General features: G+C 30.2%; 1 protein-coding gene across 2 annotated transcripts; it reads left to right on the forward strand.

Annotated features, from left to right (window-relative positions):
* Nucleotides 1-1,685: 1,685 nt before the first annotated feature.
* On the forward strand, nt 1,686-21,893 carry LOC107447525 (metallophosphoesterase 1). Of its 2 annotated transcripts, none has more exons than XM_043055883.3 (10): nt 1,686-1,898; nt 2,719-2,828; nt 5,005-5,150; nt 7,775-7,845; nt 9,120-9,261; nt 12,533-12,719; nt 14,382-14,453; nt 16,886-17,008; nt 19,387-19,527; nt 21,642-21,893. In XM_043055883.3, exons 2-10 carry the CDS (start codon nt 2,748-2,750, stop codon nt 21,798-21,800), a joined length of 1,122 nt encoding a protein of 373 aa, XP_042911817.2. In that variant the 5' UTR covers nt 1,686-1,898; nt 2,719-2,747; the 3' UTR covers nt 21,801-21,893. The 2 variants fall into 2 exon arrangements, with proteins under 2 accessions (XP_042911817.2, XP_042911818.2); XM_043055884.3 differs by having other exon boundaries at nt 1,697-1,885.
* The last annotated feature ends 321 nt before the right edge of the window (nt 21,894-22,214 follow it).

A 22,214-nucleotide genomic window follows, 5' to 3' on the forward strand; every position in this document is an offset into this window, starting at 1 on the left:
TTAGCATCAAAAACGGATTCTAAAAATTATAATTCTAAATTACAACAGAAAAGAACAACAACAAAAAACTATCTCAGGTTGCCACGCAACCTAAAGTGAAATATTAAAACAAATAAATCTAAAGAAAATTAAAGGTGGCGCTTCGGTCAAATATACATACGCTAATGACTTAAAATCTTAAACAACATGAGCAAATAATAAATCTAAGTTAATTAAAGGAAGTAGAAGAGAAAGAATTATGTTTCAACAAAAATTCGATGTACTATACTGCCCTCTATGAAATTAACTTAAAGGTAATTAACATTTTGAGTTATGTAGACAAACTTAGCTCAACTTTAATACCTATTGCGGATAAAGATTAACTGGTGCTGCTGACATCATAGGTCACATGCATTGGTGTTGGTTGTCCACTTCTTTTGAAGTGCAAGTACTCAATTATTACCCAATTATCAGTCGAAACTTGCGAAATAGTTTGTTAAAAACTATACTCTACATGAAAATCAACCGTTGATATTTTAAAAAACTGAAGAAAATGTTTAATTTGCCCATTTTCTTCCAAAAAGATATCAAAACTCCATAGAATTCCATTGGTGAGCTTGCCCTTTTTTTCCAAATGTATCAATAGAGACATATATTTTCTTAGTTTTGAGGACTGTTTTTTAGAGGAAATAGATAGTCGGAAATGTGAGGGAGTAGGATAAGTGTACAAAGTACTTGATAGTTCATTGGTAGACCCTTATTTGGCTTTTGGTAACCACCAGAAAACTATTAAGATGAATTCACACTACTAATAAGTAATAAAAATGGTTATAAACGTAACTAGATTGTAAAAAGATAGGATGACAAAAAAACTAACTTTTAAATAATTTATTTTATTCAATAATTCTTATATTTTGTTTATACTTCTTTGAAGTATTTACTTGTTTTTAAAAACTGCTTTGTTAAAGAAAATAACTTTTCTTAATAAAGTTTTTAAGCAAAAATGAACTTTAGACGCTGTTTAAAATAAAAAGTGTTATATATTAATTCTGTCCCGCAGTGAACTGATCGTCAAGACATGGTTCCCAGCACATCACCAAAGTTAAGCATCACTAGCTGAGGTCAGTGATCACTTGGATCAGTCTGCGTAGGGATCAGTCTACGTAGTCTGCGTAGGGATCAGTGATCACTTGGATCAGTCTGTGTAGTCTATCTTAAAGTGCTCGACGTCACGTGCAGGTCGTCGGGCTACCGAAGCAGGGTTGCCATCCCCTCTACAGAGAATCAAAATTGTGATGGCTTGTCTTCGGATCATCCTCAGCGATGCTTCCCCAACCATCGCCAATGGCCCATTGTGCAGTTCTAGTGCGACGTAAATGAACTTCAACAACAACAACTTAATATATTTCATATTTAACTGTCCAAAATGTTTTCTTTTTAATTTTCACGACGCTTTCTTTTGACGACGATTATGTTCAATGTAGCTTTCAGTTCCATATAATTTTTTAACTTATAAGTTTTTAATCTATCTGAAAATCAAGACAGAAACTTGCGCCCTTCTTTCTCCTATGACTCTTCACACATTGATCATGAGTTATGTTCGGCGCCATCTATAGCCCATTTCGATAGGCAATAACGATTACGGCAACAGCCAATCAAATAGGTGTTAGTTTCCATGGTAGCCAGGCAACAGCCCACCTGCAAATGTAATTGTTTTCTAGTACAACTCAACTCAATTTGTGGTTGTCGGTCTTCAAAACAAACAAATCGATTTTTTTGCTGAAATAAAACTTGACTAATTACATATGTTAATCATGTCTAAAATACCTTATTGGTTTTAATACATCTCGTTTTTATTCGAAGCTCACTTGGCAACTGCTTTTTCATTTTGCATTTATTAGTAATTGTAATTCAGACAAGTAAACATCTTTGTTCTTAGTTTAAAATAAAATATTTTTATTTTTTTAAATTATTTTGAATTAAAATTATTCTTAATTAAGGGAGAGATTTACTTTGTTTATTTCAATAATATTTTAAGATTTAGGAACTAAATTTTTGTTTGATTATCTTAAATAAAAATTGTTTGATGTTTTTCTCTTAACAGTCTAACAACCAGTGTAATAAAATTATTAATTTATATTTGACATTCAAGCTAATTATTTTCTCCATAATGTTTATAGCATTACTAAAATGATGCAATTTAAGTATTTTTTGTATAGTTTTAATGTTTACTTAATTGAAACTGCAAAGACTATCTACTTTGTCTATTATAATGAAGTTTTAGGGCTTATAAAATGAATTATAGCAGCACAATTTTAAAGATTTATGTATTATGAATTCCGTATCGTGATCTGTGGCAGAATAGTCGCCAAGTCTTGGCACATTCCTGGCAGCAGCCTGTGAGAAACTAAAAAAGACATCACAGATAGGGACTAACTCCAAAGGTATAACAAGTAGCTGCCCGGGAAAACATCTACATGTTTTTTTTTTTTTTTTTAAAAATTGCAAATTTAAAATCTATTTGGCACTTTGGTGATTGTAGTTGGTTGTGCAGATCAGGATACAGAAGTATCCCCTCTTAACCACCCACGGGCAAACATCTACATGTTTTTTTTTAAAAAAAATCTAAGTTTAAAATCTATTTGGCATTGTAGTTGACGCAACAGATCACACTACGGAAATATCCCCATTGTTGTAAATATAGTTGATTAAAACAATGTTTTCTTTTCTGTTTTTTAGAATTGACTGTATGCTAAGATTTAAAAAGAATGCGATCTATGAGATGTATTAACTGGTGGCATGTTGGAAAAACTTGTTCTTTGATTGCTTGTTTGTTTTTCTTTTGTGAGGTATACTCTAATGAAAATTTTATAATGATAAAAATGTATTTTTGCAAGCATCCAAGATCTGTCAAAATAATTGCTAAGTTTTGGTGACTAGCTTCGGCTTGTGGAAAAATAGAAAAAAATCGTAGAAAGGAACCCATTCATAATTATTCCACAGCAAATAAGCTATTATATTATTATACAATATTACAATGGTTACCACTTCACTGATAGAACAGAGAATTAAGAAATCACCTAAAATTACAGGGAATTTTGACCTTTTCTTTACAAACTGTAAAAATACAGGGAATTTTGTTCCTTAATTTCGTCCTTAAAATAATGGTCACCTCTCAAAATGCAATCTATGGGATATTTAAGGAAGATATTTCAGATATACTAAACTATCTCATTTACTATGGCATTATTTAAATATGTTCTTTTTCCGTAACTGTTTCCTGCAATTAAAAATGTTATAGTTAGTCCAAAGTATCTCACACAAGAGCGCAGTCCTCTTAATATAATGTGTATAGGGAATTTTTTTCTCCAGAATTGAGTGGCAATCCTAATTATCTAATGCAGTGTTCATTCTAGACCTTAAAAAGGCAGAGAAGCTGAAAAGGGCATTATTTCCCCTTGAAAGGGGGAACCTATCACAAATATTTGTGTAACTTTTGAGACACCCAAAATTTACAAAGTTTTTTATTTTACCTTAAGAAAAAACTTTCTTATTTAAAGATAAAATTTTATATAATTCCTCAGTTAAATTTGCACATTCTATAAATTAGTTTTAAAAGGAGAGTAATTCTCAAATTTTGAGAATGTTACATGTCGTAATAGTAACTCATTAAACTTATCGGGATTTTAAAAACAATGTCAAAAGGAATAGAGAAAAAAAAAGATATGTAATTGTAATAACTGCCAAAGAAGCGATTGAAAATGACCGTGAACTTGCGATGGAATTGTCGCAAAACAAGCGTGTGAAAAAGTGATTACTAAAATATGAAATGCGCTGTGACATCGTATTAAGAATCGTCAGAATAAAAAAAAAGAACACAAGGTAAGAATCGAGAAACGACCGACAGCTGAAACAAAAACAACATAAACGACGTGAATTTGGGGTAGAATCGATCTAAATTGAGAATGTGAAAAGGTGACTTCTTAAATCTTAAAACTCACTTTTCATAATAGCATTACATAAAAATTATCAGAATAAGAAAAAAACGAGTGGGAATTCCTGGAAACGATGTCAATTATGATGGTATTGTGCAAATCAAACGCCTTAAAAAGTGATAACTCAAATTCGAAATTTAAAAGTTGTATTAAGTTTTATAAGAATTTAGGGGGAAAATATGAAAACCGTATGCAAAAGGCCAGTAAAATTATTAATAACTAGCAAAACCGGAGTTTGTGCTTATACAATATCAAGTATTAAAGAATCGACACAAACTTCTCAATATCATCCAACTGCGGGAAATTAAAATGGAATCATCCAGAATCGAACATCTTAATAGCTTCACATTAAGAATATCGGGAATTTGAAAAATCTTGTGAAAGGGGCTAATAAAATGATAAATAACTGCCGAAAAACCTATAAAAAAATGGCATGGTATTGTGATAGAATCGTCCCGAATCGAGCGCATCCAGTAGAGATAACTCAAATTCGAATTTTGAACGTCGTGGTAACATAGTATTAAACATATTGGAATTTAAAAATCCATGTAAAAGGGCCTAAAAAATTATAAATAACTTCCACAAAAAAAACCCATCATCAAACGACATGAAATTACGAGGGAATCTTTATGAATCAGACACTTCAAAAAAGTGATAGCTCAAGTTCAAACTCTGCATGTTGTAATAATGTATTAAATGTATTGGAACTTTAAAAACTATAAGAAAACGATCAGAAAAAAGACGATTAATGGCCAGAACACTATCTATTTCTTCCCAAAAAATGATCAGAAAACCACGTGGATTTACCAAAAAAATCAACTCTAATAAGCCTTTGCACCCCACCTTAATATATTGGGGCACTTATTCTGATTCTTAGGGTGTGTGGGTTTTAGCTTAGAAGGAAATCTGCGTAATGCATTATTATGTGATGAATTATCTTAAATGGATATAAGAGTGTATATTATTCAAAATAATTGGCTGTAATTATCAGTACAGCTTAATTTTTAATTATTACAACTTGCAATTCTAGGTTGCATTTTATTATGTTGTGCTACTGCAATGTACTTGGCCTCAACTAGAAACCAATACACAACATTCTACTGTAAAAGTTATGCTGCTAGCAGATATTCACTTGCTGGGACCACGTTTTGGCCATTGGTTTGATAAACTAAGGAGGTATATTTATTTTATACATTAATTATTTGTCATATTATATTTTTTAAATATTATGTGTCACAAAAATTTTATTATTATGAAAAACTACAGTTTTTAGTTGTTACTACAAATAGCACTACTTTATTAAAACTGCAACTATTTATTTTTAAATGTAGTGATTACAAATTACGTTTGAAGTTACTTAACTACTTTCAAGAGACTAATTTTATTTGAAGATTCAATTTATGTATAAATTTTTTTTCAATTAATTTCTTTCCCATTTAGTGAATTTAAAAATACTTTATATTTATAGTAGCTAATTAAAACTTATTACAAAATTTTGGGTTTCTGACACTTTAAAAAAACTATGTCCAAAGGTTTTTTTTTTTTTTACATGATGGTTAAAACTGTCAATCATGAAAAACTTGCCAACCCTGCCTAATTATGATATTTTTTTAAAGTGCTTAAAAATATTGTTTGAGTGCTCAAAAGGTGCTTATTTTTTGTTGAAAAATTTGGCTATGCACCCTGTAATAGGGTTGCCTCTCCACAGGGAGAACAGGGAAATCCTGGAAAATACAGAAAATTTGTTTCTTATTTTCATCTTTTAAAAAATGGTGATTACTCAAAGTGCAATCTATGGGATATTTAAGGATATTTCAACTATATTTCATTTACTTTAACATTATTTAAGTATGTTCATCGATTCTTTTTTTTTTTTCTTTAAGTTTTTCCAGCAATTAAAGATAGTAAAGTTAGCCCAATATAGCTCACACAAGTGACTGTGTGTTTCATCTTAATATATTGTGTATAATGTGTGTAATTTTTTTCTAAATTTGAATGTCGCCCCTGTATAACCAATAATGTATTGCTTAGAATTTTTTTTTATAATCAATTTACTCAAATTTACTTAAAGTCTAATAAACAGGTTTAAGAAAAATTATTTGCTCACTCGAATTACGTGAATGATTAAATTTAAAAATGAAACACAATGCGCATTTTCTCTGTATTAACATTTCCCCGCAGTGGACTGATTGTTAAGACACAGGGATTTAGAGTAAAACACCGAAGTCAAGCATCACTGGCTGCAGTCAGTAAGCGGGCGGGTGACCACTTCTATCGGCCCGCATAGGGACTGAGGGTGGGCAGTATCGATCCTCGTCGAACAGTCGTATCGTAGAGTGCTCGACTTCATGTACGGGTCGTCATGCTACCGAAGCTGGGGAGCCCTGGAAAAGGATTGAAATTGCGACGGCACGTCTTCGTTTCATCCTCAGGGATGTTTTCTTGACCTTTGCCAATAGCTCATTATGCAGCTCTAGTGCGACATAAATAAAGTACCTACCTACCAGTATTAACATTATATTTTAATTGTGATTCCTGACCCACAAGCTATTATCTAGAAAATTTGGTTTAGTTCATTCAGTCTTGAAGACAGTTTAAATCTTTTTTTTTTTTTTTTAATTTCTTTGTGCATCAGTCTTATGTAGTATTGCATCAAAAACTTTTTGCATGCAATTCCTAAACTTACATAACAAAAGAATAACAAAATTATTTATTGTGACTGAGCGTAAACAATAAGCTTCTGATGTATCCCTCCGCTTATGTTATGCTTACAATGTGTGTGCTTAATGTTCTACTAGGAAGTTTTAGTATTGTGATTCTCTATTATCATAGTTGGCCAGACAGTCCAATGTGGGCCTTCTTCTCAAGATTTCTCCATGACTTCTGATTTATCCCTGATCTGCAATTCGTTTCAGTCATTGCAAGAAAATCTGCCTATCTCGACCACTGTCTTCCCCGCTTTCTTGTTCCAGTAGGCTTAAAAAGCAGCATATTTTTTATTTTATTGTCATCACTTATTCAATCACGTGGGCCATCCAATTTATTCTATTTATTTGTATGTATTTAATTATGTCATGTTCTTTATAAATCTTATACAATTCAAAGTTAAACCTCCTTCTCCAGTTATTGTTTTCATTGACAATACCCAATAGACTCCGCAAAATCTTTCTCTCACATAGCGTGATACAATTTTCCTCCCATTTTGTCGCGGTCCGAGCTTCGAAAGCGTGTGTCAAGACTGGCCGGACGAGAGTTTTGTAGATGAAGAACTTCGTTTTTCTAGAAAGAGACCTAGATTTAATAAACTTTCTCAACCCATAGACAGCCCTATTTGTCAGATAGAGTCAAATTTTTTATTTCAGGAGTTATTCGGGGGTCAGTAGTTCCCCCAAACTCTTAATGAATTCCGAGAAGCTTAAACCTTCATTATTGATTTAATTAATAATGAAGGTTTTAACTAGAGAAATGATGACTAATTTATTATTTGATGTTTAAAATAGACTCATAAATTTTAAAGAAGGTCAAAAGTGTCCTTATAAAATAATATATATATATTAACTCATTTTGTCAAATACTTTAACATAGATTTAATGGGTAAATGTTGAAAAAAATCTGTTTTGAATAATTACAATTTTTTGTTGTTGTTAGAAAATCATGATTTTTGCCAATCCTGGTTAAAAATGGTTAAGAAATAACAGTTTAGCTTTGTTATCCAAAAAGCTTAATTTATATTACCTGTGATATTTTGTAAAAAGAATTATTTATATTAAGAATTAAAGAAGTTAAATGTTTAATTTCAGAGAGTGGCAAATGTATAGAACTTTCCAAACTGCAATGAGTCTTCACAATCCTCAAGCTGTTTTTATATTAGGTACATTTATTTATGTATTACTTTATTTTGCTGAAAATTTACATTATTTCACAAATATATTGATTTAATATAAATCTTGTATAGTATGCTACAAACATTTAAAGGGAGAGTTCAATAACGATACATTAATATTTATGTATATTTTGTTTTTAATTGAAGTTTTTTTAATTAGACAGAAAAGTAATGGTGATTTCAATTATTAATTAATGTATAAATTTTTTTTTTATATCTAAGCAAGACCACAAAAAAATTCTAAAATTATATCCTTTCTACTGACTGAATGCCTTCATATATTTTGTTCATAATTTGATTTATCCATGGTGTGTAGCATTTTAAAAAAGTGCTTAATGGTGCTTTTTTTCTATTTTCGTTTTTTGAAAGCCCTTAAAGGTTCTTTTTTCATTGGGTGGTTTTGAAAAATGCTTAATTTTCCCTTTTCGAAAATGAGATTTTTTTTCTTTACCGTGTCGATTTTCGGAATGTATACACGTACGTTTCGCACAGAAGAGTGCTTTTCACAATGTTCTATTCAACGTTTTGACCATTCACTCAACCACATTCCATTTCGGAGTACCTCCGATCCATAGCGTATGGAAGAACAAATCATTTTTCATGTTTGATGAAATATTTGTAAGTCTACATGTGCGTCTACTGATCTGGGTTCTGTGAGATTATTGCACTCTCATGTGCAATTCTGCTGCATATTGCTAGATATTCTCAATTTCAGGCTTCATTTTCTACACTCTCAAAACGAACCAAAATATCTCTAGATCTTTTTATAATGGCTAATATAATAATAATAAAGAAAAGAGTTCTTTGTCAGAAATTGGCTATTTTATCATGATCAAGTGTAGTTTTTGAAAATTATTTTTCATTTTGTTAATGTATATTGTGCTTAAAAATATTTTTGAGTGCTTTAAACGTACTTAAAAGGTGCTTAATTTTTGTTGAAATATTTGGCTACATACCCTGTTATCATTGAATAACAGGTAACTTTAATAACTTTATTTCAATAAACTTTATTTTTGCGTTTGTTTTTGCAAGAAAAAAAAAACACTAGGGAAAACAACATGTTTTTTAAACGTTGAGATAAAAAAAAAAAAAAAGAAAAAAAAACTGGGATCTTTCTTCAGCATGTTGTTTTCTAGCATTTGAGTTTTTTTAAAAACATTCCAAGAAAGGAAATACAGTTTCATATCTTAACCAAAAAATATCACTGTTATCAATTGCATGTAGTGTTTCAGTCAAGTTGATTGGTTATTTATTCTTTGTAGGTGATATATTTGATGAAGGCTATCACTGCAGTGATCAAGATTTTAATAATTATATTAAACGTTTTTATAGTTTATTCTATGTACCTGAAAATACTAAGTTATATATAGTCATTGGTAATCATGATATTGGATTTCATTATGGGTGAGTAACCTTTTCTTAATCCTTCCATCAAAATACCATTTATTGATCTAATGTGTAAAGTCCCATTCAATCCAAAGTTTCATTCATTTAAAGTGTTAACTTAAAATACTTTACGTTAATTGGCAAATCAAAGTGTCAATTTTAATGACAAATTTCATGTATGCTCAAACCGTACAATGTCAACACCTTTAAATAAAATGTGGGTCTTTTCAGAGACATGGGGGGCCACTCTTCAATCCTGAGAAAGGATCCACAGGATTGAATTCAGTCCATCATTTAATATTTATTTCCATATTTTTTTTTTTAAATTAAGTTTCCAAAAAAAAACAAAAATTGTTTTCTAACGAAAATTTAATTTTTCTTTTCTTTTTAAATAGTGTTATTTTTATGTTGAGTGGTATTGACTGAACTTGTGAAGATAAAATTTGTATTGTTAAATCAGAATCTGCTTAAGTTTAAATTGTTTTTCTCGATATTTTGAGATGCTTCGTTAAATTAAAATTCTCTTTAAAAAAATGATCTAATAGAAAACGTGAATGATGCAGTGAAAAATGAAGAATGAATGTCTCCAAGAAATCAGAAATTTAGCGATGGGTGTAAAGAGATATAAAAGGTGCAGCTGTTATTTTTGATGTGTGCCTTGTAAAAAATAAGTAAATAAAATAAAGAAGCACCCATGTGTCAGAGATCGTTACTAACATGTGTAGCTTTAGTTATGGTGTTTAGCAACCAAAATCATTTGTAAATTAATATTACGCACTGGGAACTGTCAGGGAAAATGAGAATCAGAAAAAAAAGAAGAAAAAGTCAGGGGAAAGTATAACTTTTCCCCAAAACCCGTAATTGTCAGGGAATTTGATGCCCTATCAAATTACAGGATTTCACTTTTCCGTTCGTAGCTTGCGCTTGCTATTTTTTTTTAAAAAAAAGCGTATCCGTTATTAAGCATATCCTGAGCATGTTGTTATTCTTAAGCTTTTCTGGAGTGCTTTCAATCGGATGTCCGAGTTGAAACTTCTGCTTTGAGAGTATCGACATATTAGTTTTTTTAAAATCTAGTTTTGTTTCTCAGTTCTCATTATTTTTGATTTATAATTTTAGATCATGCTTTACTTATTGAGAACAAAGCATTTTTATTGTCTGCTAGATTTATTTTTTTGATGTTTGTCAAAGAAATATTATTTTTTTATTTGAAGGAATTCTGATTCTTGAGAGAAAAGTAATTTTTGCAAGTTTTCACATCTGCTTTTGTTAAAAATTGTCCGCTTTTATAAATAAAAGCAGAAGATTCCACCATGTTTTGTGTTTTCTTTTTCTTTAATTTTTTCTCTGTTTGCAATAAATTTCATACTAAATAAATTAATTCTTCGTATTCATGAGTTTTAAGATTAAGAATTTTTTTTTTAATGCAATTGATCTCATATCTTACCTTGTCCGGGGTTTTAATATTTGTGTTAGTGTTTCTTTTAATTATTTTCTTCTATTTGGTAATTTTTAACAGTTGCTTTTATTCAATTTGATTAATAAGTTTTTCTTGTATTTTATCATTTTCTTTTTTCTTTATAACTAGGTAGGAAATATATTGCGTTTCTTAATGATTAATTAGTAATATGTTAGATAATTTAATGATTTTAATAAATCATCAGTTTATTATAATTCGGCTTTATTTAATTGACTATAATTTGGCTTAACTTCAATGTAATGAATTACATCGATTAACTTATATATTTGCTGGTTTCTTTTTTGTGTTGGTTTAATATTTTTTATTAATCTCGCTGTTTTGCCATCATAATTTAAATTTTCTATCTATTTATCCTTCTTATTTATGATAAATAATTTTTTATAAATAGAAAATCTTAAATTAGTTTTTTTTAGTTTTTCCTTCCTTCGATTCTTAAAAACTTTCGTCAGTTGATTAAAATAATGATTTAAATTTAATTAAATGCAGATTATTTGTATAATATATTATTTTTTTTAGAATGAATTATAATGTTGTTTATAATGTTATGAATTATAATGTTGTTTTTTAGAATGAATTATTTTTTTAGTTGTTGAAAAGTTTAATAACTTAAAAAATAACAATCATCTTTAAAACATAAAATTTTTACTTTACATTAATTTTTTTTGAAGACAGTTACAAATACATCAATAAGACAGCAAAGATACATTGAATTTGTTACTTAAACAAAACTTTTTTCAATGGGAAAAAAAACCTACCAAAAAAAAATGATTCCCCCACTGATCCGAAATCATAAGACCCTCAATAGTTCTTCTGCCCTACTACTCATTCCCCCCTTCCCTTATTACCTGCTACAACAACTAAGAAATATTTCCAAGAGCGATCGTGGGAGCAAGCTGCCAAAACTTATAAGCGATCAGAGATAATTTATGCAAGACAATAGAGGCTTATCTTGGGTAAACAATAGCTTTTGGCAAACCTTGAATTGGTAACCTTTAAGAAATATATTTTCTATTTTTTAAGATGCAAAATAAAAGCATTATCTGATGAATGTAATCATTTTGTCTGCATTCTAAAATAATGTATTCTATAATAAAAAATTTGCAAAAACTATAACAATTCTAATTTTGATAATCTTTCATTTATGCGTAGATTCAAAATATAAAGTTATTACAAAATAATTATGTCATTCACTAAAGACAACTTAACTTATATAATGAAGCACAGTTAAATGATATGGTTAGAAAAATGTTGCTCTGAGTTTTTTTTTAAAAGGACAAATATTACTCATTATTAGAAATTAAAGAAGCAGCTGTTATTTCAGCTGTTTCAATGCACATTCTAAAACTTTTCTTTCATTGTGAACAGTTCCGTGTCTTAGGAATTGTATTTGTCGAGCATCAGAATTGCTGCCTAGAAAGTAGATGCTGCTTGCTGTAGAAGAAAAAATAAATGCATATATATTGCACATAAACTACTCAAGTAATCAATCTCTCGACCTTTTCAATAGTCTACTCTCAGAAAGAGCTCCCTTTTTGCAATCCTCAAAGGTATTTCATGAAAAGGAAGTTAAAGTAATATATTATGCAAAATATTTATGAGTTAAAAAAAAAAAAAACGTTTTATTTAAAAAATTTTTGAGAAAGTTGTTTAGAATAAACAGTAATGACCTTTTTCGGCATTTTTGTTACAAATGCCTGCGAAAGTATGCGTTAAAGTGCTAAATGTGAATAATATTGAATTGCAAGTAAGAGTGGATAACCTTTCCACCATTCAGCAGGGACTAATAACGCATATTCTTAATTTTCTTAGGATAAGACCAGCCTTGAAAGAGAGGTTTAGTAAAGCATTCAATGTGTCATCTGTTGAAATGGTAACCATGAAAGGGAATATATTCATCTTAGTCAGCAGTATGGCATTGCATGGTGATAACTGCTTTCTCTGTAAACCAGCCGAAGAGAAACTCAAACAAACCTCTCACTTACTCAAGTGTTCCAGGGTAATGATTCTTACTTTCTCTGATATACCCTAGTATATTCTTCTAGGGTACCTCAAGACAGAATCAAGTTCTTATATACAGTATTAATGCTACATTACTTTCCCTACCAGAATTTTATTTGTGGTAGAATTCAATTAAAAACATAGCACTAGTTGATTAATGCTGTTTATATTTATTTTAAGGTTGATAGTGTCCTTAAAACTCCCCCATAATTTTGTGCAGATACTAAACTGTATCATAAATATATATCAATAGAGGCCAGATAGTCGGTGAAAACTTGTTTTCCTGATTTAAATTTTTTCTAACTTAAAGAGGATTATTTTTCAAGAACTAATTCCTGTCATTTACACTTAGGTATGTGGAACCATTTGTAATAAATAAAAAAAAAAGCTTTTTTTTAATTAGTATTACTTTTAGATGAACCGGTTTTGCATTTGTGTGAGAAAAGTTTGTAATTTGTTCTAGCTAATAAATTAGGTGTTCATAAAATAATCTGTATATAACTGTATTTCAAACCTTATTTATTTTATGCACACAGCTTCTTCCTTCTTCACAATCTCATACCTAATTTACTGAATTTGCTGTGCAGTACAAAATATTTGCGAATTTTATTTCCCAAAAATTATTTTTATTGATTTTATTTGCCAAAATTTTTTTTTATTGATTTTATTTGCGCAGTTTGAAAGTAAAAACTGTTAAATTATTGGTTTCACTAAAGTCTTAGGTAAGTTTATCTTAGTTATTATGCTTCAAATTATTTTTCTTAGAAGTGAATATGTCTATATACTGTATTTAATCTATTATTACTATTTAGTTTTATCTAAGAAATTCAATTCTGCTTTTTATGGGGAGTCAACTATACTTTCTCATATTTTTTTTTATTAACACTTATTATTCAGTTTTGTAAGCTCATCATAGTCATAAAAGTGGTTAAATCATGCAGGATTTATATTGCATAATTTAATGCTTAATTTCAGCTGGTTTGGGTTAAATGACAGGGTATCTGCCCACCTGCAAATTCATTAGAAGTCATGGATTTCGGTCACCGAAAAATCTAATTTTTAAAAGGGAATTTACAGAAATACCCGATTTCACAGTATTTCGATTATCTGAATTTGTTACAAAATCCCCACTCACAGTCATATTTTGTTAAAATATAAAATGTTTTTATCATGTTCTTTAAAAATTATGGTATTCTTTCAAAAAAATGAAAGAAAAAACACCATTTCTAGAGCAAATTATCTTATAAACTTCTGTGATTTCAAATTTTTTTATATTTTTTATTTTATCAATTTAAAATTCTAACTGAAGCAAGCCATTCATTGGCAAATTATTTTAATTCCGAAATGAGAACAGAAAAATCAGGAGTATTTCTTTCCTTTCCGATGAACAAGAAAAGTATCTTTAGACTATAATTCTGCAGAGAAAAAGAAGATTATTTGCCTTTGTATTTTTTTCAGCTGTTTTATTGCTTCAACTCTTTCTTTACTCTATTTTTTAAATTTAATGTTATTATAATGCTTTTTTAAATTTATTCTGTTTTTGGTATAATAACTTTGGTAAATTGCGAAAAGTTCTTGGAATTAGTCATGAATTTGAAAATCAAAAATGTTGTAGATACATTTAATGACCAAGTATAAATTAGTTTAGTTATAATTTCAGAATCAAGGAGAAGGTGCTGACTGTAAAAAATACAAAACTCTTCCACAATATAGTCCACCAATTTTTCTACAGGTAAATTTTTTTTAATTCTTTAAAATTCAATGTAATTTAGTATAAATAAAATTTGTAATAGCTTTTAGAAAACAATGTAAACTACTTGTTTGTAATGTTTTATAAAATTACCTTCATTTTCAGTAAAGCTGTAAAATAGTTCCTTTTCTCAATACTGTACCCAGAGATGATTGTGCTCCGGAAAAAAAATCTGGATTTCCGAATTTTTTGAGAACTGGAAATCAGAAGTTTCCAGAAATCATCGATCACATTTATGTGTAAAAATTCTTGTATATTTTATCGAGAACATTAGATCTAGAATTTATACTTGGCGTCGCTTTCATTTGTAGATATCTTTTCTAGTAGAATAATAAATGTGATTAAAGATAAAAGTAAACTTATACATAATTATTCATTTAAATTATGTGGCATATAATTAATTTAGAATTTCATGTTTTTAAAATATCAATGATTTAAATTACTGAAGACATTTATCTTTTGAAATGCATCATTCATGATTCTACTCAAGAAACTTTCAGGATTTTTCAGTTGGGCATTAATTGCACAAGTGATAAATTGTTAACTATGAGAGGGAAAAAAAACTATTTAAAGAGTTTTCATGATTACTGAGCTAAATAAATGACAGTAAGTAACAACTACTTTTAACTTAGTCTAAAATTACTGCTTTAAAAGTATAAATTTTCAAGTGCCAAAAATATTAAATTGTTTATTTTTTTCTGTTCTGAGACATTTTTATCACCCCAAAAAACTCGATGCACATAGAATAAAACATTTTTAAACTATGCAGAATTTTTGTTTTATTTTTAAAAATGAGATACTAACCAATTGCAATCCAAATAATTTCCAAAAACAAGAATCTAATTAAAACTATTAAATTAAAAGAACATAAATGTTTAACAAATAAATAAATTCAAAAGGTATGAATTATTTCCTCTAATTATTAAAAAGTCAGTTATTAAAACATCTTTCAATGCACTTAACCAGTTTAAAAGTTGCTCTCTTATGCGTAACTCTTTCAATGTGATTGCTTTATTTAACTCATTATTAATACTAAACGGAGTGGGTGGTGGTCAAGCTTTTCTAGAGAAATTAGTTGAGTACCTAAAAACTTAGAGAAATAGGTTTCGGTTATTTTTCAAAGTTTTTTTGGTGATTCAAATTACTGGTGTTTGCTTGATAATCAATCACTATTTATATAAATAAATGCACACTTTTTAAAAAGGAATATATTTCTTTAAAAAAAATATGTAATACAATGTTTTTGCTCTTAGTTTTTTTTTTAATAAAATATATAAAAAGTTAGATTTCCCCTCCTTTTTCAAGGACCCCTGAGTGCTTGGGGCCCTCAAGCCTTGCCCGCCTGTGTCCATGCATAGCGATGGTACTAGAAGAATTAATTGATATGATCATATTAGATGGACCAGAAAGTAATGTTTTTTTCAGTGCATTTGATATATGTTATCAAGATTTTATTTTTAATCAGTAATGTATTCACCCTCGTTAGCAACAGCCTTTCAATGCCGTGTCGGAAATGGATTGTGAAAAAATGAATTGATTTTTAAGACTAACGAATATTTAATGCGTCGAAACGACATTACTTTTCGGTCCCCCCAACATAGCAATTCTGAAAAAAGAGTTCCACATCTTGATGCATAACATTATATTGCATTTTTCCCTTTTATTTTATTGAATTATGTGTGGCTACCTTTTCGGTTATGAATATTAAAACCAAGCATCAAAACGAAATTAATCTTGTGATCGCTTTACGTGGTGTGGCTGGTTTGACACCTAGAATGGACATGTTAGTCAACAACAAGTGAAATTAAATTCAATATTTATTTTTTGAATGTTTAATATTTCCTTTTTTTTATTTCATATTTACTTACATTCTTGTGCTACCGTGACAATGGTTGTATAATTTTCTGCCTCTATTTTGTTATTTAAACAGCAAAATCAACATTTGTATCAGAATTAATATAAATTCCATTTATGTTTAAATAGGTTTAGGATCAAAACATTTTTCATTGTGGAGTATATGTGAATAATGAAAAACTAAAGTGTGTTTGTGTAAAAATGATGCCGTTAGTCAAAATGACTCATTTCAGGTGTCCAAAAAATGAAACATTTCATCAGTAAACTGGATTGAGACACACTGATCTGTAGAAATTCCGCTCCTCATATTTGCGTTTTAAAGATCTATTGCTCTTTTAAAAGACAGGAGGAAAAAAAAACTGTTTTAATTTAATCTTTTTGCTAAAATTTATGAACTGTATGTTTTAAAAATTATCCAACAAGTGAATTTAGGTATGACTATACTTCTCTTTCCCTCCCCCCCCCATCATTTTTTAATGTTGAGTGAATTATATAGTACATTAACCATAAAATGATATTTTGATTTAGAATGGTCTAATGGTTCTTCACCTCAATTATAGCATTTTCCTCTGTACCGTCCATCTGATAGCCATTGCAAAGACATTGATGCAGCTCCATCTAATATCATTAATGAGCCTTTCAGAGAATTTTGGGATTGTTTATCAAGAGGATCAACTAATAAAGTAATTTTATTTGTTTTTAAAAATCTTTTAAATGTTTTGTTGTTCTGTAGAGTCTACTCTTATGGGACCATTCATTACGAATCCCTGTGGCAGTTTTTTTGTTTAATATTCTGCTACGATTTTCTCTAGTACTAATACCTTTCTGAGAGACATTTTTAATATGCAGTAGTAAATATATATGCTACTAATTCAAAGTAACAAAAGTGCTAAAAAAAACCCCTTCATGTATAAAACAGAACAGTATATATATATATATATATTTAATAATAAATGTAAAATTTTTTTTAAAAATCTAAATATAAAAGAATAAATATTTTAATGTTATTGGCAATATTCTCCTGTTCTAAACATATTTGTATAGTTAACCTGTTTTAAATTTTTGCTATCTGGAAATTACTTTATCTAATATGAATCTGAAATTCTAACTATAGCCAATCATTGCGGAATTTTTTTATTTAAAGGAAAAAAAATTGAAAAAAAAATCACGAGCAATTTTTTTACCTCGGATATGCGAAAAAGGCATTTTTTGAATATAATTCTGCAGAAATGGGAAGAAAGTTCTTACGAAGAAAAAATGCTTCAGTAAATTTTTGGAAAATTCTGCAGATTTAAAAAAAAGAAAAACTTCTTTGTTTCCCAAATAAAAAAATCTTTTAGCAGGAACTCTGTAATGTTCTGCGACAGTGTCACCACGATTCTGCCACGGAGTTGCGAATAATAGATAGGGAGAAAAAATGAGTTAACGTAAATTATTAAATAATGACTTGAATACTTGTTTAACCAAGCTGAAGTCTTTTCTGAATGATGTTCAAAGGAAGGATGATCGATATTAAAAGAAGCTTGATGAAGCAGGTCTATCTTTAATTGAAGGAACAACGCACGCAGGGCCAGAGTCTAACAAAGGCTGGGGCATACGGGGCAGTTGCCCTGGCCCCCACATCAAGGGGGCCCCCAAATCGAATTGAAAGTTTATTTTAGGTTTCCTTCATTAATGAAAATTTTTTAAAAACAAAATATCAGTACAGTTTCATGTCAGCTACTTCATTGCACAAAAAATCCATCTTTCGTAAATCCATGGCTTTCTAGTGCGGAATTCAGCTAAATTTTCGCAATTACGATGGAAAAATTTGGCCAGTCAAAAGCCTGTATTTTTACACATAGCAAACTGCGATGTTTTTACAAAAATACAGCCTTCTGATAAGCTTAAATGAGCCACAGTCATTGCAAAAATTTAGCTGAATTCTTCCCTAATGTCAGCAATGATATAAATTTTTTGCAGCTAGATGACAAAGTGAACAATCTGAAAACTGATGGATATAGAATTGTCAGAAAATCAATAAAATGGACAGAAAGATAATTTATCTGAGCATCGGAGGGATAGCTATTCTTGTTATCTATGTATAATGAGGTGAAAAATTTAAAAAACCCCATAAAGTTTCATTACTGAAGTAGTGAATGAGAGGGTGAGACCCAGGCTATTTCCGGGATCATTCTAAAAGAGAAAGCTCTTTTTTTCAGCAATAAATTTTCAACATCAGATTTCTGTTTTGCATCTTTACAGAGGTTTTGAATGGGGGGTTCACTTCCACTATCATAGATTTTCATCGACTGTTTGAAGCATTTTCTGTGTCGAATCCTCATCATCAGTACAAGAAGCCGCATAGCTAATATAAGATGTCATTTCTGATGGATAGACGTCAACTAGTTTAAAAAAAAAATAGTTATTATTAGAATTATAAGCATAGAGTTTGTGACCGGGCTGTTGAATCGTAAGGGAAGATGATGGATCGTGTAGTAATTTAGTTTTACCATTTATGTAACTTTATTAATAATAATTCATTTTTCTGTGTTAATCCATGATAATTTGCTAAAAGTAAGATTTTGCTTGGAAAAGTTACAAAAGTTATATTCCCAAATTTCCATTTAATCTTCATACAGGGTTGCCTCTCCACAGGGAAAACTTGGAAAATATAGGGAATTTAAAAATTGCATAAAATAACAGGGAAAATGCAGGAAATTTTGAGTTTTTCCTTTCAAACTTGGAAAAATACTCGGAATTTTATTATTTTTCTTTTAAAAAATGGTAAAAATGCAATCTATGGGATATATAAGGATGACTATACTAAACTATTTCAATTACTATAGCATTATTTGTTTTCTGTATTCCAGGAATTAAAACTAGTCCTATACAGCTCACACAAGAGTACAGTGTTTTCTATTCATGTATAATCTGTACAGGGAATACCAATCCTGTTATAATTTGTACCATAAAATATGTATTCAAAAATAATAAGGTCTAAATAAGTTTTGCAAGTATGATACTTGAATTGAATTCGTAAGGAAAGGATGGAATGCTCATAGGGACATATTTTTGACAGGTGCTGAGCTTACTTGAGCCGAGAGCCGCATTTTCTGGTCACACTCATCATGGCTGTTTCACTGTTCACAGAGAACAGATACCTGAATGGACTATTCCATCTTTTAGCTGGAGAAATAAAAATGATCCCAGTTTTATATTAGTAAGTCTTTTTATTATTTCCTTCCATTTTATTTTATAACCATTGTTAAACAGCTGACCCAATTTTTTGGGTATACGTCGACTAACTCCGTAGCCTTATCATTTTGAAGACATGGAATCTCCTGGATCAAGTATTGGGAGAAATTTGTATTTGTTGAGGACTTTTCGGTGGAACTAACCTGCATGGAGAGGAAAACCTCTCACGGTTAGCCTGGCGGCAAGGGGACTCTCACCAATAATACGTTTACCGCTGATTCCCCCGGGACCTTTCCTCAATTGTATATAAAAGTAATTTCATATAATGTGCATAACTTTTTAGAATCCTTTAAAGTATATGTATCACCAGCAAAGTTTCGACATTGCTCAAAATCAATTAAAAACATATGAAATGTTTAAACATTGCTTTGAGCAGTGTAACTAATGATAAAATATGGTTATTTTATGGCTGGGTTATCTTTCATTTAAATATACACTACACTGAATCTTAATTGCTCTAATTATTTATGAAATTTTAGGATTTCGATAGTTAAAGGTAGGTCACCTCAAAGTACTGAGTGAAAAAGTGTCGTGTTTATGGAGAAAAAAATTATGCCTCTTTGAAAGAACAACAAATTGTTTCAACTATACCTTTCATGTATGTATTCTGTTGATTTTTAAATCTTAAGAAGGGATCTTTTAATCTAGACTATTAGTGCTGACGTGAAATATCCTCAGTGGTAGACAGATCATGGGTTAGAGTCCCCTAGCCGACAGGCTAACCGTGGGAGGTTCAGGTGGTCTTCCTTTGCATGTAATACAAATGCGGGTTAGTTCCATCAAAAAGTCCTCCAGGAAGGCAAATTTCTCCCAATATTCGATTTAGAAGTTCCTTTGTCTTCTGGATAAGGTTCAAAATTACAAGGCTATGGAGTTGAACATTAGAACACTTCTTTAAAGTCCGAAAAAATTGGGTCGGCTGTTCGACGACGGTTATATATAAAAGAAAAGCTAGACTATTATGACTGGAATAGCCTGGCTGGTAGGGCACTGGGCCCATGTCCAAGAATTCGTGGGTTCGATTCCAGCCGGCGTAAAACTCCCCGTGTAGTAAATGGTGACTGATGCACGTTAAATCTGTCGAGTTGCAAAGTCCTCCATGTTTACATCACAAATCAATACCTCTGGAGGTACCAATCCAGGAGTTTCCTTGTCTTCTGGATTGGGTTCAAAATTACAAGTCTGCGGAGTTGAACGTTAGTAGTCGTAAACCCAAAATTGGATGAGCTGTTCAACGATGGATAGTTAAAAAAAAAAATCTAAACTATTAGGAGTTGGACATCAATCCGTAGTTAATTCTGAAATTTCGAAAGGGTGGACGATTCCTCCCTGCCATCACTGGTATGCAGGCAAAGAGCCAGGTTTTTCATTCGCTCTTAATTGTGACAGAGCTTCTAAAACCACAATTTACAGATTAGCAAGCGGTCACACAAAATGCCTCTCGTTTTTCGAAGGCAGGACAATCTTCCAGATCTGCTCCAAATGTCAAACTGAGGAGGCTTCTCCCGAACATGTCCTGGACTGTTTGAGACTTTCCTGAGAGGACATATACTTATCCCCCCCGTCTGGTCCTCGATTTCCTCAGGGTCGACGGTCTGATGGACAGACATTTGGAGTCTAGCTACAGCCACTGGCTAAATTATTCGACTCACTCTAAGATTCTGTGTAAAATCTTAATTATCATCAGATTTATTGTTTTTACGTGACTGAAATCTGTTTGCAACTTGTTTATGTTCGTGTATCAATTGGTTAAATTAGGCAATTTACAATATAAATTCAACGATGGGATAGATTAGACAATATATTATATAAGTATAAAATATATTATTATATTGTAATAAGTAGACGCACTTTAAATAATGATATATATTTTGTACGAGTTTGTATGCAGTACTTTTACATTTAATCATACATGTCATGGATTTCTTGTATACTTCCTATTTGTATTTATTTTCAACGTACAATGTTAACCCATTGAGACACGAATGTAAACAAGTGCAAACAGGTTTCAACCACATGAAAACTGGGAAGGGGATTGTAATTATTGTTGAAATTCCTTATTTTATTATTCTGTTTTAGGCTGCATTTGCTCCTGATACTTACAAAGTGACAAAGTGCTACATGCCAAAAGAAAGTACGGTGATAAGTATTTACGTAGCTGGAATTGTTCTCATAATGCTCTGGATGTATTTCAGTCGACACAGATTCTTGAGGGGAGTCTTTTATAAAGATAAATGAATGTATATAAACCTGCGACAGAGTCTTTCATTTTTATAGCAAGTCTGTTACTTTAGTTTAAGAGTTTAAATAAAGTTGTATATTTGTTAAGAAGACCTTCTTTATTATTAATATTTGCCCTTTAAATATAATTTTGTGTTACAATTTAAAAGTTGAGAGTTTCTCTTTAAAAAAAAATATTTTTTTTATTAATTTCTTTTAAGCTTATGTAATAGAAAAAGAATTTATGCGTTAAGACTTTCAAAAAGGTCTGATTAAAGTGTACTGATCACGCAAAATTTGAACTAACTTGTGAAAGAAACTTGAAGATTTGTTTCTTTTTCAACTACTTCCGCCCTTACCAATTATTTTGATTAAAAAAAATGCAAAAAATCAACTTATTTTTTTAAATTTATTAATAGATGCAAGGAAGTA

This window comes from Parasteatoda tepidariorum, chromosome 1, assembly GCF_982258835.1.
Source record: "Parasteatoda tepidariorum strain Cologne lab strain chromosome 1, Ptep-v5.0, whole genome shotgun sequence".
Taxonomy (NCBI): domain Eukaryota; kingdom Metazoa; phylum Arthropoda; class Arachnida; order Araneae; family Theridiidae; genus Parasteatoda; species Parasteatoda tepidariorum.

What these genes read in the sequence shown, in the direction of transcription:
- LOC107447525 (XM_043055883.3), top strand. Translation starts at nt 2,748, where the DNA reads ATGCGATCTATGAGATGTATTAACTGGTGGCATGTTGGAAAAACTTGT. An exon ending in GATATTGGATTTCATTATGG is followed by an intron (nt 9,262 to 12,532) that starts GTGAGTAACCTT and finishes TAATTTTCTTAG; the next exon opens with GATAAGACCAGCCTTGAAAG. An exon ending in ATGATCCCAGTTTTATATTA is followed by an intron (nt 19,528 to 21,641) that starts GTAAGTCTTTTT and finishes ATTCTGTTTTAG; the next exon opens with GCTGCATTTGCTCCTGATAC.